General features: G+C 42.3%; 1 protein-coding gene across 6 annotated transcripts in view; it reads left to right on the forward strand.

Moving 5' to 3' along the window:
- The window catches only part of TSNARE1 (t-SNARE domain containing 1), a 554,353-nt gene that overhangs the window by 229,777 nt on the left and 307,331 nt on the right, over window positions 1–17,245 (forward strand). For all 6 annotated transcript variants that reach the window (XM_075141068.1, XM_075141069.1, XM_075141073.1 and 3 more), the window contains one exon: window positions 5,747–5,816. In XM_075141068.1, coding sequence (XP_074997169.1) covers window positions 5,747–5,816 — 70 coding nt within the window. The remainder of the gene's footprint in view (window positions 1–5,746; window positions 5,817–17,245) is intronic.

Below are 17,245 nucleotides of genomic sequence, written 5' to 3' on the forward strand. Positions count from 1 at the left end.
CTCTCCTGTATGTCCCTGTCTCTCTTGTACTGAGGAGCCCAGAACTGGACACGGTACTCCAGGTGTGGCCTCACCAGTGCTGAGTAGAGGGGAAGGATCGCCTTCCTCGACCTGCTGGTAATACTTTTTTCCTGATGGAGCCGAGGATACCACTTGCCACCTTTGCTGCAAGGGCACATTGTTGGCTCATGTTCAACTTGGTGTCCACCAGGACCCCCAGGCTACTTTTCCTTGAGAAAACTCCAATGCTGTGACCTGGGCTTGCAGTCACTGTGGCAGCTTGAACCTCCCGGCTGTGATCACTGGTACTTACAGATGGGTGTATAACCATATCATAACACACAGAAATACCTGTATTAGCATCGATCTTGGTTGCTCCAGCACTAATAGTTTTACCTTGACGATGGTAGTAATGAATGGTAGTAGCACTTCTGCTACCAAACCAAGGTCTCAGTGTGAAGTTTTGCAACCTACTCACGAGCCTGTGTGTGCTATTAATACCCAAACTAGCCAGGTTAGGGCTGACTTGATATGTCTCTGTGCTGTAATCATAGCTCCTGCTGTAGTGGAGTTTATCCTGAGAAACCCTTAAGACGAGTGGTGCATCTTTTTTGAAATGCCACGATCCAGTTTCTATTTTTGTTCTTTGTTAGAATTGCATTAATCCATTCAATTAGGTTTTGAGCAGTTTCTGGTGGTCTTTGTTTCTCCTCTTGAGATGGTATAGAGTGCGCGACGATGTGCTTTCTGTTAAGAGTTGTCTGTATTGAGTGCTCTGTGAAGCAGGTAATGACAGTGCCTGTACTTAAAACTATTTTGCAAAATTGGAGAGGGTACAGAGAAGAGCTATGACAACTGTTTGAAGTCTGCAAATCAGACTTTAAAATGCATGTTATCCAAACTTCTGTTTGAGACATCTAAGAGGACTTGATCACGGTGTGTAAGTACCTCTTTGGGAAGAAAGACATCAAATAGATAGCATAGGGCTCATTAATGTAACATTCTTGCGCATAACGAGATGAGAAGATAGGAGTCAAAGCCAGACAAATTCAATCTTTCTGTATGAAGATAACTAGCCATTAGAACTGCTTATTGAGGGGACATGATGGATTTGGCATTGCTTCGAACCTTTAAATCAAGATTCTAATGTCTTTTTATAAGATATACTTTAGTCCAGCCACAGTCTACGGTCTTGATGTAGGAGTGATGGGACAAAATTTTATGGTAGGATATCAGATTGGATAATCAGAATTGCTCTCTCTGGCCTTTAAAATCTATGAATCTATGAATTTATAATGCTTTTTAAAGTGCTTTTAGGTTCAAGAAATGCCCATAAGATACTCTACTGTTGTTGCTCTGTTCACCACCCATATTATTTTTTGTCTGCTAAAGTCAGTTTCGTTCAGTTTGTGTGTGGCTTCTTCATAGCCTTTTCCCCAAAAGTGGTACGGCTTTTCAGGAGAGGGAGGCTGAGTGTACTCCTAAGATTTTGCAGAGCTAATCCACGTTGGGTAAAGAACTTTGCAGGATTATAAAATGGGAAAGGATGCCCGTGTTCCCTTCTGCCCTGTACAGCTGTACCATATGGTCTCTTCAGGAAACCCAGCAAGCTCTGTCTCAGAGCATGTAGCAGAAGTCAGTGCTGTTGTTTGTGTACCACCATGCAACGGCTGAGCAAGGAGCGAGTGGCTGCATTGCATATCTTCACCAGATGATGGTTTGTACTCGTGTTGCGCTGGACGTGGTGTGTTGAACGTCCTTCAGGGTTGCATAAATCCAATGACAGCTCCCCTTTTCCTTCTTTTCCTGCCTTACTGCGGCCTCTTTGAGGTTTTCCACGTTCCCCGTTGCGTTTGGAGACCAAACTGTGCACCTGAAATGCTCTTCTCCCCCTTGGGATGCTAAAGGTGTTATGAGATCCCCATGTTATGCCTCTGTTGTTTGAATTCCCAGAATGCCAAGTTGTGGCTATATTTTTTCTGCCTTTGGGGAATGACTATTTTTAATGAAACAAGAAGTCAACTTTGTACCGGGATTTTAAAGTATCGTTGATTTTTATTGAGTAACACTACAAAAGTAATAAACATTGCATACTTTGTCCCTCTTTGCTCTCCTTACGCTTAAATCACCTTTGGGGTGATTTAAGTTCTTCTTGGGCCATTCAGGACTTGCCTCCTGAGCAGGGGGTATCCGTAGCTCTGAGCTGATCTTGGCCGATATCACATATAAATGCCTCCTGCTCCCTTTTTCTGCTATGAAAATGGAAATATTCCTCATGTGTTGAATAAAAATCTTAGCCAGGACAGTGGGTTCTGTTTATGTGCTACTGGATCACTTTCTGGCCAGGTGATGAGCTTACAGACTTTTTTTTTATCCCATCTCTTACAGAAGTGTCAAGGGGTAGAGAGAACTTCTTCCTATTCTTCGCATCTACTTTCTTTCTCTCTAATTCTTTGGGGGCTGTCCCTGTTGAGCATAGGGAAGTTTGATAGTGTTTTGACTTTGTTTAGTTGTTTTTCCCTTTCAGGGAAAAAAAAAAAACACAAAAACAAGCTCAAGTACTGGCTGAATTTGTTTTATTGATGGCTTTTTTTTCTACTTAGTTTTATGAAGGTTTTGCGTTTCTTTTGAAGCACAGCTTTTAGCTGCCTCTCAGTGAATACCTTATAAATAAGTAAAATAAATAACACTCGTAAAAGGGGGTGGTTTGGTATGTCACATCTAGAGGGTTGATCAGTGGAGGATATACTGGAGGAATCAGACCTGTTCTGGCCAGATGGAGAACCTGAGTGCTCTAATGAGTCTCTTCCCTCTCTAATTCCTGTTACTTGCTCATTAATGACTCCCCATGACAGATTGGTGCCATGCGCAGTCCCATTACCTTGATCTGAGAGGCTGAGCAAAGGATTTTTCAGCATCCCCCAGGTGTGATAAAGTCTCCATTGCCATCTCAGGTTGGTTTCTTATTCCCCATTGATTTTAAGGATTGCAACGGCATAGACAACTGGTGCCAAACTCTCAGTTTATGTAAATCAGTGCAGCTCCAACAGCAGTGATCTCTTCTGAATGTGCCTTATCCTGGAGGACTAGCATATGCCTTTTAAAAATTAAGTGTACAAGGCTTTTAAAGTAAGATGTCTGTTTTAACACTGGCTTCACAGCATCTCTCCAGCTCAGCTTGACGTGTTGCTCCTTTGGTAGAGTTACTGCTTGCATGGTCAAAACTGGTAAATTGAGAGGGATTTTCCATATCCAGTACAGGAACTATACAGATTTTTATAGAGCAATTCTTGGCCAAATCAAGTTAGATTCATCCCAAAATAACTCAGTCCCCCCGAGGTCGGAGAGACTCAAGTTTGAGTCTCAGTTCTGCTATTTCCCAGGTAAGAACCGTATCAAATGTCAACCTTTGCCTCCTTCAGAGTGCGTATCTTGTCCTTTTGGGATAACTGACCTTTATGTAAGTGTGTAAATATTATGCTCGAATTAAAATATTAGATAAAATTTTAGGGTAGGAACTTAAATCTGAGTCATTCTCTCACCTGACTGACAAGCGTTTTGCTCTTCTCTTGCATTCCTGTCTCAGGTTCTTTTGCATATGTGTATCTTTTCCAAAATATTTAACAAATGTAAAAGCTCTTGGATTTCCCTCAATGTGAAATGGCGTGTATGTGAAGTCTTGAACAGTTTTGTGCAATAGGAAAACTGCTTCCTACTCCGTTCTTCTCCAAAGCAGGCAGTTGCAAAGCTCTGCACTGTTTTTGCAGAGAACCGCCTGCGTATCGGATCTGTCTTCTGGCAAGCTTGTCTTCATTTGTAGGAAGATGCTGGCAGAGTAGCTTTCACTTTGAATTGTCCTGATTTTGCAGCTCAGGTTAGAAAGGTGCCTGGATGCTGTAGCTGCTGTTTTCCCTTCTGGAGTTGCACCCATGACATTAACACGCTCTTAGAAATTCAATGTCCACACAAGTGCTTTCTCTACCTTGACTTGCTCTCTGTTCTCCAAAGACCACGCTCTGCTTTGTCCTGAAGGGTTGATGGGCCCAGAAGTATTTTTAGATGATGCAAAATTTTGTCCTTTAAACAGACAGTATATAGACTGCATGGGAGATTGATTTGTTAGGATTGTGGAGGAGGGAAGAGAGGGAATTATATCATCTGTGAGATCTCTGCAGGATCAATGCTGTTCTCCTAGAGAAGCAAATGGTTATTAGTGAAAACTCTCAATTTATTCTTTAAAACGTTGTGCATTCAGCAAAGGATAGTAATTATTAGCTCAGTTATAGACAATTCCTTGAGGCTTTATCTTACTGAATTGCCAAACTCTACACTAAAATCTGTTATTGAGATATAGCAAGCAGCGTGAAAATATATGGTGGTATTCAAGCTTGTTTTGAATACTCCTGTTGTCCAGGCACATTAGTTACTTTTTATGCTGTTTGGTGACTTTTGGTGTCAACCCAGAGAAGCCCAAAAGAGAAAAGGGGATTTTGTCTGTCAGTGGAAAAATATTAAAGTGACTTGTTCAAAGTTACAGGCCAAGTCCAAGTCTGCAGGGTCATTAAAACAGAGGATTTCTTAAATTTCTATGGAAATAATTGAGCCATGTTTCTAATCTGTTCTTTTTTCCTTCCTTAAATATTGAAGTGTGACTGATAACAAGTTATGAGTTTTTACAACTGGAAGCATCCTGAGAAAATCCCATATGTAAATATTAAGGATGTCATTTATTCAGCATCTTCCATTGTGGAAGATCTTGAAGTACTTTGCATACTTGATACGCTAAGTCCAAAAGTAGAGACCTGCTGTTAATTTGAGAGTGAATTTGAGACAGTGAATATTTAAGGGTGTAAAAAGGCAACAGTACCGCTAGATTTCTGCCACTTTTTTATACACACATATACACACACATATATATTTCTTAAATCTGAAGTCACGTTGTATTGCAAAACAAACCATGGTTCCAGCTTCCAGCTGCATTTAGGGTAGAGTATTCTCCTCCCATGATGGAAACACCCAAGAAGCTCCCTAGCTCAAACACAGGAGATGATTATCACAGGAGATGAGTGAAGCACCTCATTTTATCTGAGACAAAACATAGAAAAGGTTTGGAGTATTAAAGTCTTGAACAACGAGATAGAAGATCTCAGAATGGACAACAGTGTTCTGCCTCTTAATCGCTATTCAGAGCCATGAATAGTTATTGTGCAATTTCTTGCCTCTTCATTGAGGGCACGTTTCCAGCTGGAGATGCTCCATGCGCAGTTCTGTGGGCCCTCAAGGCATGGACCTCCTGAGGAGAATAAGAGTGGTTTCCCAATCCCAGGAGTGCTGCCGAGATCTCCTGGCAGAAAGCACAACTGCCTCCAGCCCTGGGAATTTCATGCAGTTGCTGTAATATGAAGAGTTGGAAAGTTTGGGGCTGGCAGAGTCAGAGATCTGTGCAAGGTCCATGGGATGGAGGTTTTCTTGCTGTTACAAACAATCATGCCCCGTCATGTCATGGCACATGACAAGTGGATTCACCCTTTCTGAATCCAAGGGACCCAATTTATCCATTTTGGAGTAACAGGCATTGCCAGATGTTGTCCCCTTTGTCTCGTGAGTTACCTACCCAAACACTACTTCATTGTCTTCTTTTGAAACAAAATAAATTAAAAGACAAGTAAATGAATGAAAAGCCAACATTTTTTTTCTCTGAAAAAAAGTACTGCTTCTTTATCTTTTCTTTCTCTGCTGTTGACAGTGACCTCTCTGGAAAGAAGCCTTCGATCTCTGGGGACCTCAAATGATACTCAAGAGGTGCAGGATGGACTGTGAGTTTGTTTTAAATTGCTGCAGATCTCTCTTTGTCACAGCCTTTTCATTTTTTTCCTCATCTATCCTCACCCTTTCTTCTATCCTTTTTTTATAGCTGGACACTTTTTTGTCAGGCTTGCTTCGTTTTGTTCCTTTCTGTCAGTGATTAATGATGGTAGGACGGTGTATTGATCATATAAAGCTTTGCTTGTGCTGGTTTCAGGTGGCAGAGAATGGTAGGTAGATAACAGAAAATGATGGCCCACAGTGAAAGAGGATTTTCTGTGGTTGTGTATGTGTTACTATTTTTTGTTGGTTGTTTTTTGTTGTTGGGGTTTTTTAATGTGTTTTTAATGTGAAGCCAGAGTAGGATGCTTGTGTAGCTTTTTCCTTCCTCCCAACTCCCCTTTGCAAAAGACCATGAATCCAAGAGAAAAAAAAAAAGAGAGAAGGAGCAAAAAGATATTTTATAGGCGGAAAAGCGTGTTGTGGTGTTGAAACCTGCATCACAGCATCACACAGCACAACATTGAGAAAATTAAACTTCAGTTTCACTTGCAATAGATACAGTTCGTTAAACTCTCTCTTCTAGATATGTGTATACACAAACACGCACAGTTAGTTTTCATTGTACGCATGCTAATTAGAGAATTAAAATGGCTTTTCCAAATGTAGCACAATTTATTAAAGCTGCTTCCCCTAATGCAGCCTGCATGCAAAAATCAAGTACTTAGGATGTGGCTCTGATTTCGTGTCTATGACTGCAGTTCCTGCTGAGATTCATTTGTGAACAAAGAGGAGAATTTGGTTTCTATTTCTTTATATTGGCTTTATACACTGTAATTTGCCTGATGGACTCGACTGACCTTCTAAATGCAATATAAACTTTTAGGCTGGTTTGCAGTCTCTCTCCTTCTCTCTCCAATCCATTGCTTTCATCAGTGCATCAGATGTGCCCTAATTCACATATACTCTGTTTTGCAAACTTGAGGATTAAAAATAGTAATAGTAATAATGGTCAGAAGATTTGGAACTAAATTTAGGAGATTGGAGAGGATGTAAGAGTAAGAAGTCAGCCTGTGGAGATTGATGTAATCAGGAAAGAGGTTTGCTTGTACAAAATTATTTGTAGCATAAACCACCCCAGTAACTCCTGGAGATCCTTAACCCAGGAAAGCCTTTCTATCACACAGAACAGCTATTGTGTGTGCACTCCTAAACTATTCTTTTTTTATTTAAGAATCAATTCCTTGATTCTTCAGAGCTCTTCAAAAACATGGCTAGATAATTTTCTTCTTTCCTGAGCAGTTACATAAATAGATGTGTAATGCACTAATTGCAATAATTATTTTTGATCTCGGAATTATCATTAATTGTCCAGATAGCTAAATGCAGCTTATTTTTATTTTAACTGTGCTTCCCTGCCCCTGTTGTCAGCCCCAGAATTCCTCCAGCTGTCCCCTTCCACCCTCCTGGTTCATCCCCTCTCCCAGTGCTCTAGCAGAAGGTCTGTCCTGATTTCTTCCATTTGGCTGGTTGCGTCTCCAGACAGAACAGTTGCAGGGTGCCAAGCAGAGGAGGACCAACAACTGTCTTCCCCTCAATCCTCTCATTCTTTTGCCCTGTCCTAACACCGGTGTGTCCTTTGCATTGCCCCTGTTTTCATTGCCAGATGCAGGCAAGCAGCCTTGAATGCTCTACAAGCATCTCTGCCTGTCTCTCATGAGAGCTGCACCAGCAAAAAGCAGTGTGCCATGAATCACGAGAGCTGGCAGTGCTGCATATATCTCTATGTTCAGGAACAAGCAGGGGGTCAGCTCTTCAGGTGAGACCTTTGGGGCAGCGTTTTCTGCTTCCCTGGCTGCAAATCATGGCTTAATCTTCCTCCTTTGCCACTTGACCCCTTTCCTTCAGAGGTAGATGCATGTTTCTCCTTGAACATCCTCTAACTTGGAAGGTGGTTGGGGAGCAACGAGGGAACATTTGGTGGGTTTATAGCCTTGGCTATTAGAAAAACAATAGTGTTTGTGGTTATCTAAATAGTAAAATTGCCACACTTTCTACTTTCGTACTAACTAGGCGACTATCACTCTGCCTGAAATGAGACTGTTAGGCAGGCGAGGGGAGGCAGAATATTTGAGAATAGGGGTTCATGGTGAATAGTGGTCCTGCCACATAGGACATCTAGTTACCATAGTCTGTATAGTGCAAAAGTATTTGCTTACCTAGCTGCAGGGTCCTGCTAAAACGGGAAAAAACAAAATTCCCTGACTCCTTTTCGAATTCATGCAGACTTTCTGCCTCTTATGCACAGGACTTATAAGGTCATCAGATGAGTGCAGGCTTCTTACTGTCAAACTGGGCTATTCCCTTTTCTGAAATGGTTTCTTTCCCTTTGATAGCTGAGTCGTTCAAGATAAGGACTGTATCTGCGGCAAGTGAATTTGGGAGAGTTCATCCCAAATGGAGTGCCAGCTCTAGTCAGCGAGACAGACTGGGCTGCGGATGTGTGAATAGAGTATATATGAGGCCCAACAGTGAATAATTTTGGTCAAAGATCTTCCCAGAGCCAGCACAAATACTTGTGTTCTATGTGCTTGGAACTGTAAATCCTGGCAAGTGAAATGTAAATGCCCATGCGAAGCTCTAGATGGAGTCGGCTGAATGCAGCTGACCTTGGATTAATTGGGAAGGGGATGGGAGCAAAAGGAAGAAAGGTGCATGGAGCTGAGGTGAGGAGCTAGGGCCAGTAGGCAATGCTGACAGTTTTCTCCAGTGATGCTTGGCCACAAACAGCTTGTTAAATGCTGATATGTTGCAAGAAAAATAAACTGATTTTTTTTTTTCCTGACCTTTGGTTTAATAATCCAAGCTCCCAAGGAATTTATCTGCCTCCTTAGCCATAGAATTTGGCATGAGGGGTTTCTCCAACATTAGGCACTGAAGGTAACTAGCTTTTAATTTAGGCAAATAAACTTAAATGCCCAGATAAATTACTGTCTTTAAGAGACAATGAAAACCAGTCTCTATTCTTGTGAGTTGGTGTGTCTAGTTTGTCTCCCAACACCCTCAAAACAGAGGCTGGAAATGAAAGCATTCCTGGGCAATGCTCTCTGAGAATTTTGACACGCTCCCCCGTATCAGTCTTGCCCACATTTGTTCATCACTGACCCAACACATCAGGGATGAAAGATGCCTTTGCCCAGCTGAACACAGAGGCTTGGGCCCAGAGGCATCCGCTTTTAATGTTACCGTGAGAATAAAGCTTTCCTGTGTCCTACCAGATTTTTTTTTCCTGAGAATAAAATTTAATGAGAAAAAATGTAAAGCTAGCATTTTTAAAAAAAAAAAAGTCTTGCATTTTTTGACAACCTGACCCAGTCTTATTGTGACCTCAAGAAAAGAAAGGTGGTCGTGCAGGTGCAAGTAGCATTTAATGGCTACCTTGAACTCATGAGACTGAACATTTAGCAGCATGAAGGGTCCTTGAGGCCCTTTTTGTGGAAGCTGGTTGACCATAGCAGCAATCCATGCTCTCCAAACCAGGCTTCCTGCATTGCTCACCTGAGTGAGGAGTATATCTCCCCCTTGGACATTTGGCCTTAGCTCATTGCAGGTGCAAAGTCAAGAACAACATTGCATTGAGTTACAGTCATAGGTTACTTTTTCAAGTGTGTCTAGGATGTAGCCCAGGAGTTTTCAATATCTGTGGCATTTTTGGATCCTTTACTAGTCACAAGCAGGAGAATTTGCCTGTTTAGGGATGAGTTATAAGAAGGATATTTTCAGGGCTTTTAGCACTGATCAGATTTTTGAATGTGTCCATACTGCAAAATGTTTTGATTTCTCCTGATTTGAGGAAAAGCTCAAATTTTGGCTTCTACTTTCCTTCTCCCACCCTCATTATTTTTTTTTTTAAATGTGCACATTATAGAAATATGTAGGGATTTATTTTCTGCAATTGAGAGAGGGCTCAGCTCTACATCTGTACAGTGTGTGAAAATAAATCTCCTTTTCTGATAGAAGTGATAATGCAATAGTCGGTGCTCTCTATCATAACACCCTTGGAAAAGGTGTTATCTGGACACTACGAGATCACTACCAGAGAACCCAAAAAGACACAGATCCTCCTGTCTTTGAATCCTAGTTAAGATGGTCCACGGCAGAGAATTCCTGTGGCCACAGCCTGAGCCGAGTGTCACATCTGAGCAGCATTAGTGAATATATATATTATATATATATGAGAAGTGATCACTGTCTGCAAAACACTGACCAAGTGCATGCTTTTTGATGTATAATACTTTAATGATTTTATTAGAGCTATGCAGCAGAACTGATTACATTGCAGGACTGCAAAGGTGTTTCAAAATATTTCCAAACGGAAAGCTCAGTTTGAGATCTGAGCTGCTTCAGGCTGAGACAAAGCAACGGACGGAAGAGGCCAAAAGTGCAGCTTTTGGATTGCTGCTCATACCTGGCTTTTGGCCAAACAGTAACCCACAGGGCACCTGTTTTCCCTGGGCATGCAGATTGTGCCAAAATGCATATATGGTTTGCCATATTCTTGGCTGAGATTAGAAGGAGCTCCATCTTCGCCACCCTTCCCCAGCCAATTTGCCACATCACCGGAGAATTTTTTTAGGGGTGTTTAAAATCAATTCATCAGTTTGTTTTGCCATCACCCAACCCTGAAATCAAGTCATACCTATGGCAAAGCATCACCAATGTGACGTATGGAGGGTGCCCTATTTGGGGTGCTCTTGGGAAGAGCAGCATCCCTGTCCAAGCTTGAAGCCTCTCTGAACAGCAGAAGTCAACTGAAGAATGGAAATGAGCACCTCAGTCCACTCAGGCTCAGTTTGAGGTGGTTTGCTGAATTTGTAGAAGACTTTTGAAACACGTTGGCATTCAGGACATAGTTATTAATGTCTACGACGGATTGGACCCAGCCATGGTACTTGCTTGACATGGGTTGTTCATATCGCCTTCGTTATGGATAAGACACCCAAAGGTAGGTGTCTACATGAGCTCAGTTGATAGTGTCTGTCAAGCTTCAGCTCATCCTGATAAGAGAGAAGACTCTTGAGGCTGTTGAGGTGTCTGAGACACACATGTGGGGCTGGCAGGTTTGGCTCAGGACTTGCTGTTCAGTCACTTCTGAAACAACAGCTGTAGGCCTGCTGGCACCCCAGGACATCTCAAGTGACACTAGGGGTCCCCCTGAATCAAGAATTACCACTAGCAGTTTACCTTCAGGCTGAATGATTAAGATAACTCGGTTTCTTCCCACCTAACTGGTATTACAGTAAGAAGCGTAAGTAACCCTTGGCTTTTTTGTGAGTTGTGGGGTCATTCGTACCTTAGCTGGACTGAAATGACCTTTGGACATGCCCAGCTTCCTCTGCATGTGCTCCAGGGATGCTGAATGGTTGTCCTCATGGCTAGGAGCCTCACCAACCTGCTGGGGAGGTGGGTGAATCCATGCCCCTCAGCTTTTCTGAATTGACATAAAACAATAAAGGCTTTTTTCTCAGTTCATTTTATCATTTATGCCTATTGTTTCCTTCTTCCTTTCCTATCTTACTCTTTGTCGTGGTTTAACCTGGCAGGCAGCCAAACACCACGCAGCCGCTCACTCACTCCCCCCACACACAGTGGGACGGGGAGAGAATTGGAATGGTAAGAGTGAGAAAACTCGTGGGTTGAGATAAAGACAGTTGAACAGAACAGAAAAGGGAAAATAATAATAATAATAATAATGATAATGATAGAATATACAAAGTGAGTGATGCACAATGCAATTACTCACCACCCGCGCTGACCGATAACCAAGTAGCGATCGGTACTTCCTGGATCACGCCTACCGTTCATATACTGAGCATGACGTCACATGGTATGGAATACCCCATTGGCCAGCTGGGCTGGCTGTCCTGATTATATTCCATCCCATCTTGTGTACCTAGCTCAGTCAGTAGGCACGGGAGCTGTCCTTGGACTAGGAGGGCACTTAGCAACAACTGAAAACATCAGTGTGTTATCAACATTCTTCTTATACTAAATCCAAAACACAGCACTAGGAAGAAATTTAACTCTATCCCAGCCGAAACCAGGACACTCTTATGTTTGATAAGTTGGAGGTATAGCTTAAAAAAAAAGAAAAAAAAAATTAAAATAGCTTCTGTTAAAAAGGTTTTAATTCCTCTGGAATGCAGATTCATTTAGAGCAGAAAGAAATTTTGAAGTCATAGTTTACTGAAAGAAGATTTTTTAAAGTAAATCAGACAGACGCGTTTAAGTGTCAGCATGTTTAATTAAGGGTAGGATTTAATAATATTTTATATGGTTTTGTTATACTGCTTGTATAAGCTTAAAAAAAAAAAGATTTCCACAAATATTTTGAAATGTCATTTTGATTCCGTTAATATGTTAAACCCTTCAAAGTAATACCTTCCCTGTTCAACTCAAAGCAGTCGGATTAGCTTTATCCATCCTCCATTTATCTCTGCTGGCATCTATTTCTGACATGAAAAACCTTCTAGGTTTGGCAGTAAAAATGGGTTGCCAGATTGCAACATTTGCATTTAACTGTATAATACACTTGCCGCATTAATAACTGCATTTATGTGACAGATCATACCCTTAAGAATCCCAGAGTTCCAGATATACGACATCTCTGTGATAAATTACAAAAGCTAGTGATGAACTGCAGAACTCTCCAATGATGATAAATTCATCTGCTTTTGACCACCTTCCCTGCTTAGAGAGGTCCTTGGAGTATCCCTTCACATGCCTGAACAGTTCCTAATGGTCACTACAAATCAATCTGTCAGAGAAGTTTTTCTTTTCAGTGTTTTCCTCCCAAATTGCCCTCGCCAGAGGTCTAAGATGGCCGGAAACCTTGGCCAAAACAATAGCGTCTTCCCTCGTCAAGATATCAGCCTTTGGAAATAAGCTGTGAATTTTAGGCCATGAAGTGATGGAGCAATGATTACTTATTTGTTGCAAATGATGGATGCTCCAGGAGATGCAACATGGGGACAAAGAAAGACAGAATCTGGGGGATAACCAGCTATCTCCTCTTGAAGGTGTCTTACTACTGCTACTTCTTATGTCATTTTTTCATGCTTTCACCTCTGAACTCACAATTTCTGATCTCTTCTCAGTGTCATGGTGAGTCAAGGAAACAAGACCACAGGAGCCCACTCACTGCTGGTGTCTCTGCAGGTGAAAACTGGGTTGCACCCAACCTTCCCACATATCCTTGTTCCCATCTCCAGTTTGCAGATTTGCCCATCAGCTTTAGGTCCAGTTGGTTAAACAACACGGCCATAACGTCTTCAGGGGACGTGAGGAACAGAAGTTGGTTACCATAGCGTGAACACAGGTCCTTGCATGCTCACTCCAAGGAAACAGGGTCTGCAGTAACATAGAATCATAGAATCATTAAGGTTGGAAAAGACCTCTAAGATCATCGAGTCCAACCATCAACCCAACACACCATGCCCACTAAACCATGTCCCTAAGCGCCTCATCTACACGTCTTTTAAATACCTCCAGGGATGATGACTCAACCACTTCCCTGGGCAGCCTGTTCCAAGGCCTGACCACTCTTTCAATAAAGAAATTTTTCCTAATGTCCAGTCTAAACCTCCCCTGGTGCAACTTGAGGCCATTTCCTCTTGTCCTATCACTTGTTACTTGGGAGAAGAGACCAACACCCACCTCGCTACAACCTCCTTTCAGGTAGTTGTAGAGCGTGATGAGGTCTCCCCTCAGCCTCCTCTTCTCCAGATTAAACAGTCCCAGTTCCCTCAGCCGCTCCCCATCAGATTTGTGCTCCAGGCCCTTCACCAGCTTCGTTGCCCTTCTCTGGACATGCTCCAGCACCTCAATGTCCTTCTTGTAGTGAGGGGCCCAAAACTGAACACAGGATTCGAGGTGCGGCCTCACCAGTGCCCAGTACAGGGGCACGATCACCTCCCTGCTCCTGCTGGCCACACTATTTCTGATAGAGGCCAGGATGCCGTTGGCCTTCTTGGCCACCTGGGCACACTGCCGGCTCATGTTCAGCCGGCTGTCAACCAGCACCCCCAGGTTCTTTTCGTCTGGGCAGCTTTCCATCCACTCTTCCCCAAGCCTGTAGCGTTGCATGGGGTTGTTGTGGCCAAAGTGCAGGATCCGGTCTCTACGCCATTCAGAGCACACATCTGGGTAAACAGAGATATGACAGTTGTCTTCTGCCAGTGACTAGATATTGTAAAAATAAGCCTTCTTTCCACCCCGTGTACCCCTTTTAATTTGGTGCCTCGGGTGAAAAGTGTACGCTCCCGTTTTGGAAGCCAACTGCATCCTCCAGCAAGCATTCTGTCTGTAGCAAGAAAATTTTACACTAGCAGAAGGGTAGCTGGATATTGCCATGTGTAAAAATACTGTCATGCTTGGTCTTTTGATAAATTTATTCTAAGATGTTTATCTGGGAAGTGGTCAACTCATACTTATGTTATTTTATTTTTTGTTTTGTGAGTAACAGCAGGAGGAATAAATAAATAGAATAAAGCGCTCCCTCCCTTTTCAGCTCTTGGAACACCATGATAACTGCAAAACTTTTACTAATTTTTCAGAAGCCTTTCTGAGCTTAATCAATGAAAAATATGCAGATCTCCCCTCCTATTATTAGCCAAAATATTAGCTTTTTAATTTTGGATTTACTTCTTTTGCCATTCTCATGTAGTGAATATGAAATGTGGTATTTGAATAGGTTAAAGATTGGCATTTTGAGGCAACAGAGAAAAAACTAATCCTCCTTCCCCCCAAAAAAGAAACCAACTTAACTATTTTGCCCCTTGCCTCCCACAGAGTTAGAGATAGTGAAAGACGAGTTCACATTCTGTTAGCATAGCCTGCAGAGGGCAAATAATTTTTTATTTGGGTTGAAATATCCACAGGCAGGAAGTTTATCTGACGACTTCAGATCCTGATTGGAGTGACTTGCCTCTGGATTTATAAGCACAAGTTCTGAAAACTTTTGGAGACCAAAAAAAAAATTCCTGGAGGGGGGGGGACAGGATGGCTGCATGTTTACAGTAAGTTTTTATGCCCATAGATACACATTCAGCAATGCAGTTCATGTTGATTGACTGGAGGGACCTGTGGGATAAAGTTCGTTTAATAATTCATGGATGCAGGCATGGAGTGCGTGGTTGTCAGGGCTGAGCATCCATTCTGCCATGGAGTCCTTCAGGGGTCTGACACGCTAATCCGCACATGCTAATGTTTATTGGAATAACTTCTATTGGCTTTGTGTAAGGTCTTGTTTATTCCCTGAGTCTTACGCCAGCCATAAAGCCAGGAGCAGCGGTCCCGTCAATGAGAATGACGTTTGTTGTGATCTGTGGCTTCAGCTGATCCGTTCAGTCGCGTTTCTGCAGGCTATCTGTGGAAGCAATTAGCATCCTCTGGAAGGTTTGCTGGGTTTGAGGAGGGGAAGAAAGAAAGAAAAAAAGTAGATTCCAATCTCAGAGAAGAATATGAGGATCTGCTGAGCCATTGCTTGGTGGAGAAGTCTGGCTTGCTAATATCACTGCGTTTTTTCCCTGCAGTGCTCTAATGGATGAGTCCTTTTGCACCGTGCTCCATCAGGGCCATAGTAAATCCTCTCTGCAGAGACACTTGTCTTCCCACCACAGGAGACACCGCCAGGGTTAATGAGATCTTTAGGCAATGGGTCTGGACATCAGATGTTTTAACTGAGAAAGGAGATGGTTTTCAGCAAGTAACACTTCCACAGAGCAGGAGGAAATCTCATAGAGGATTGGGTTTAAACCCCTTTCCCTAACTTGTTTGAAGTGGAATTAGATCAGCCAGTTGAGGATGCTCTTTGGGAAAACGTCTTGGAGGAAGTGAAGTGAATAATGCCAGATGAAAACTACAAAAAAAAAAAAAAAGAAAAGAGAAGCCAAGGCTGCTTTAAAGAAATGATAATTTTAATATAGCATTGACTGCTTGTTAGTAATGTCACAGCTTCTGGAATTTAGCATGGAATTTAGTGACTTAGCAGATTTATTCCAGAAAATGCTTGTGATCAGCCATGGGTCCACGACCTCCTCTTGAATAACCAAGCTGAAGGTCAAGTGTTCAACAAACATGCGTGTTTTATTTTGAAGTAAGTCAAACCTCAAGGGGATTATACATGTTTACGAGGACATTTTATTTTGCTGTCTCCTTATATTCTCTCTCCCAGTGTTCACAAAACACAGATGCAATTTGTACATGGAGAGCTTGCCTGTTCGCATCCTGTGATCTTCATCCATTCAGTCTTGCAGAATAATGAACAAGTAATATCATGCCTCTTTCTTAGACTGCAATGTCACAGAATGGGAATTTTCTTTCTAGATTTAAGATAATAAGAAAAAAAAGAAATCTTGGTTCCCCAGTACACATCCTTAGGGGTTAAACTAGCCAAGGAGGAATTTTCATCCTCCTTTAAAAGTTATTTTATTAATATTAATACAGTAAATAATTCCAGAAGGTTAAGACTGTACACGTGACCCCCTGCACTTTGCAACAGTAAACAGTTCAATAAAGTTTGAGTGTTTGAGTACCATGAGTGCTGTGCACTTGGTCCCATGGCAACAACCACGTTACAAAAGGTGCAGACAAAGAAAGCAAACTTGTTAAAGTGTTCAAAAGGTATAGCATTGAATGACTGTTTTGTTTCAACTGTATTTTTCCTTTTCTTTCTCTTAAACTTCAGGAAACGGTAACCCTGTGTGCCAAAGTCTTGTCTAACACCCTTTTAAATGGTGTTAAAATTATAATATCCTCCCTTTTGGGTGAAAAAGGGAGAAATCTGTTGCCTTGAGAGGAGGTGATTGTGGCTGGAGTCCAGTTGTGCTTCTTGGAGGCAAAACCTGGGGTGGAGGAGAAAAACAAACATAGCAGGAGAAGAAGGAGCAGCAGCTTTTGTTGCTGGTGCTGACTCCCAAGAGGTGCAAACTGAAAAATCTTAGGTTTGGCCAAAATAGCATGTAGCTGATCAGTGCTGTCTAGTAAGCTTATACCATGCTTGAGCCAAAATGCTACTTCTAGGTGCCTTTTTGAGCATGGCTTTATGCAGGACTTCAGAGGAAGCTGATTGAGATGATTAAGCAAAGATGTAAATGGAAAGGGGCAATACAGGTTGCCGTAAATTTGATCAACACAAACGATGCTGCCTGCAGGATAGGGGGAGGTAAATTAGTGCCACTCATTCAGGTGAACCAGTCCCTGGTGGGAGGAAGGAGATGAAAGCAGAAAGACAGCCTTGCATTGCAGATGCACGTGCAGATTCCACACCTCAAATCCTGTGTTCAGTTTTGGGCCCCCCACTACAAGAAGGACATTCAGGAGCTGGAGCGTGTCCAGGGAAGGGCAACGAAGCTGGTGAAGGGCCTGGAGCACAAGTCTG

The sequence above is a fragment of the Calonectris borealis genome, chromosome 2 (assembly GCF_964195595.1).
Source record: "Calonectris borealis chromosome 2, bCalBor7.hap1.2, whole genome shotgun sequence".
In the NCBI taxonomy this organism is placed as follows: domain Eukaryota; kingdom Metazoa; phylum Chordata; class Aves; order Procellariiformes; family Procellariidae; genus Calonectris; species Calonectris borealis.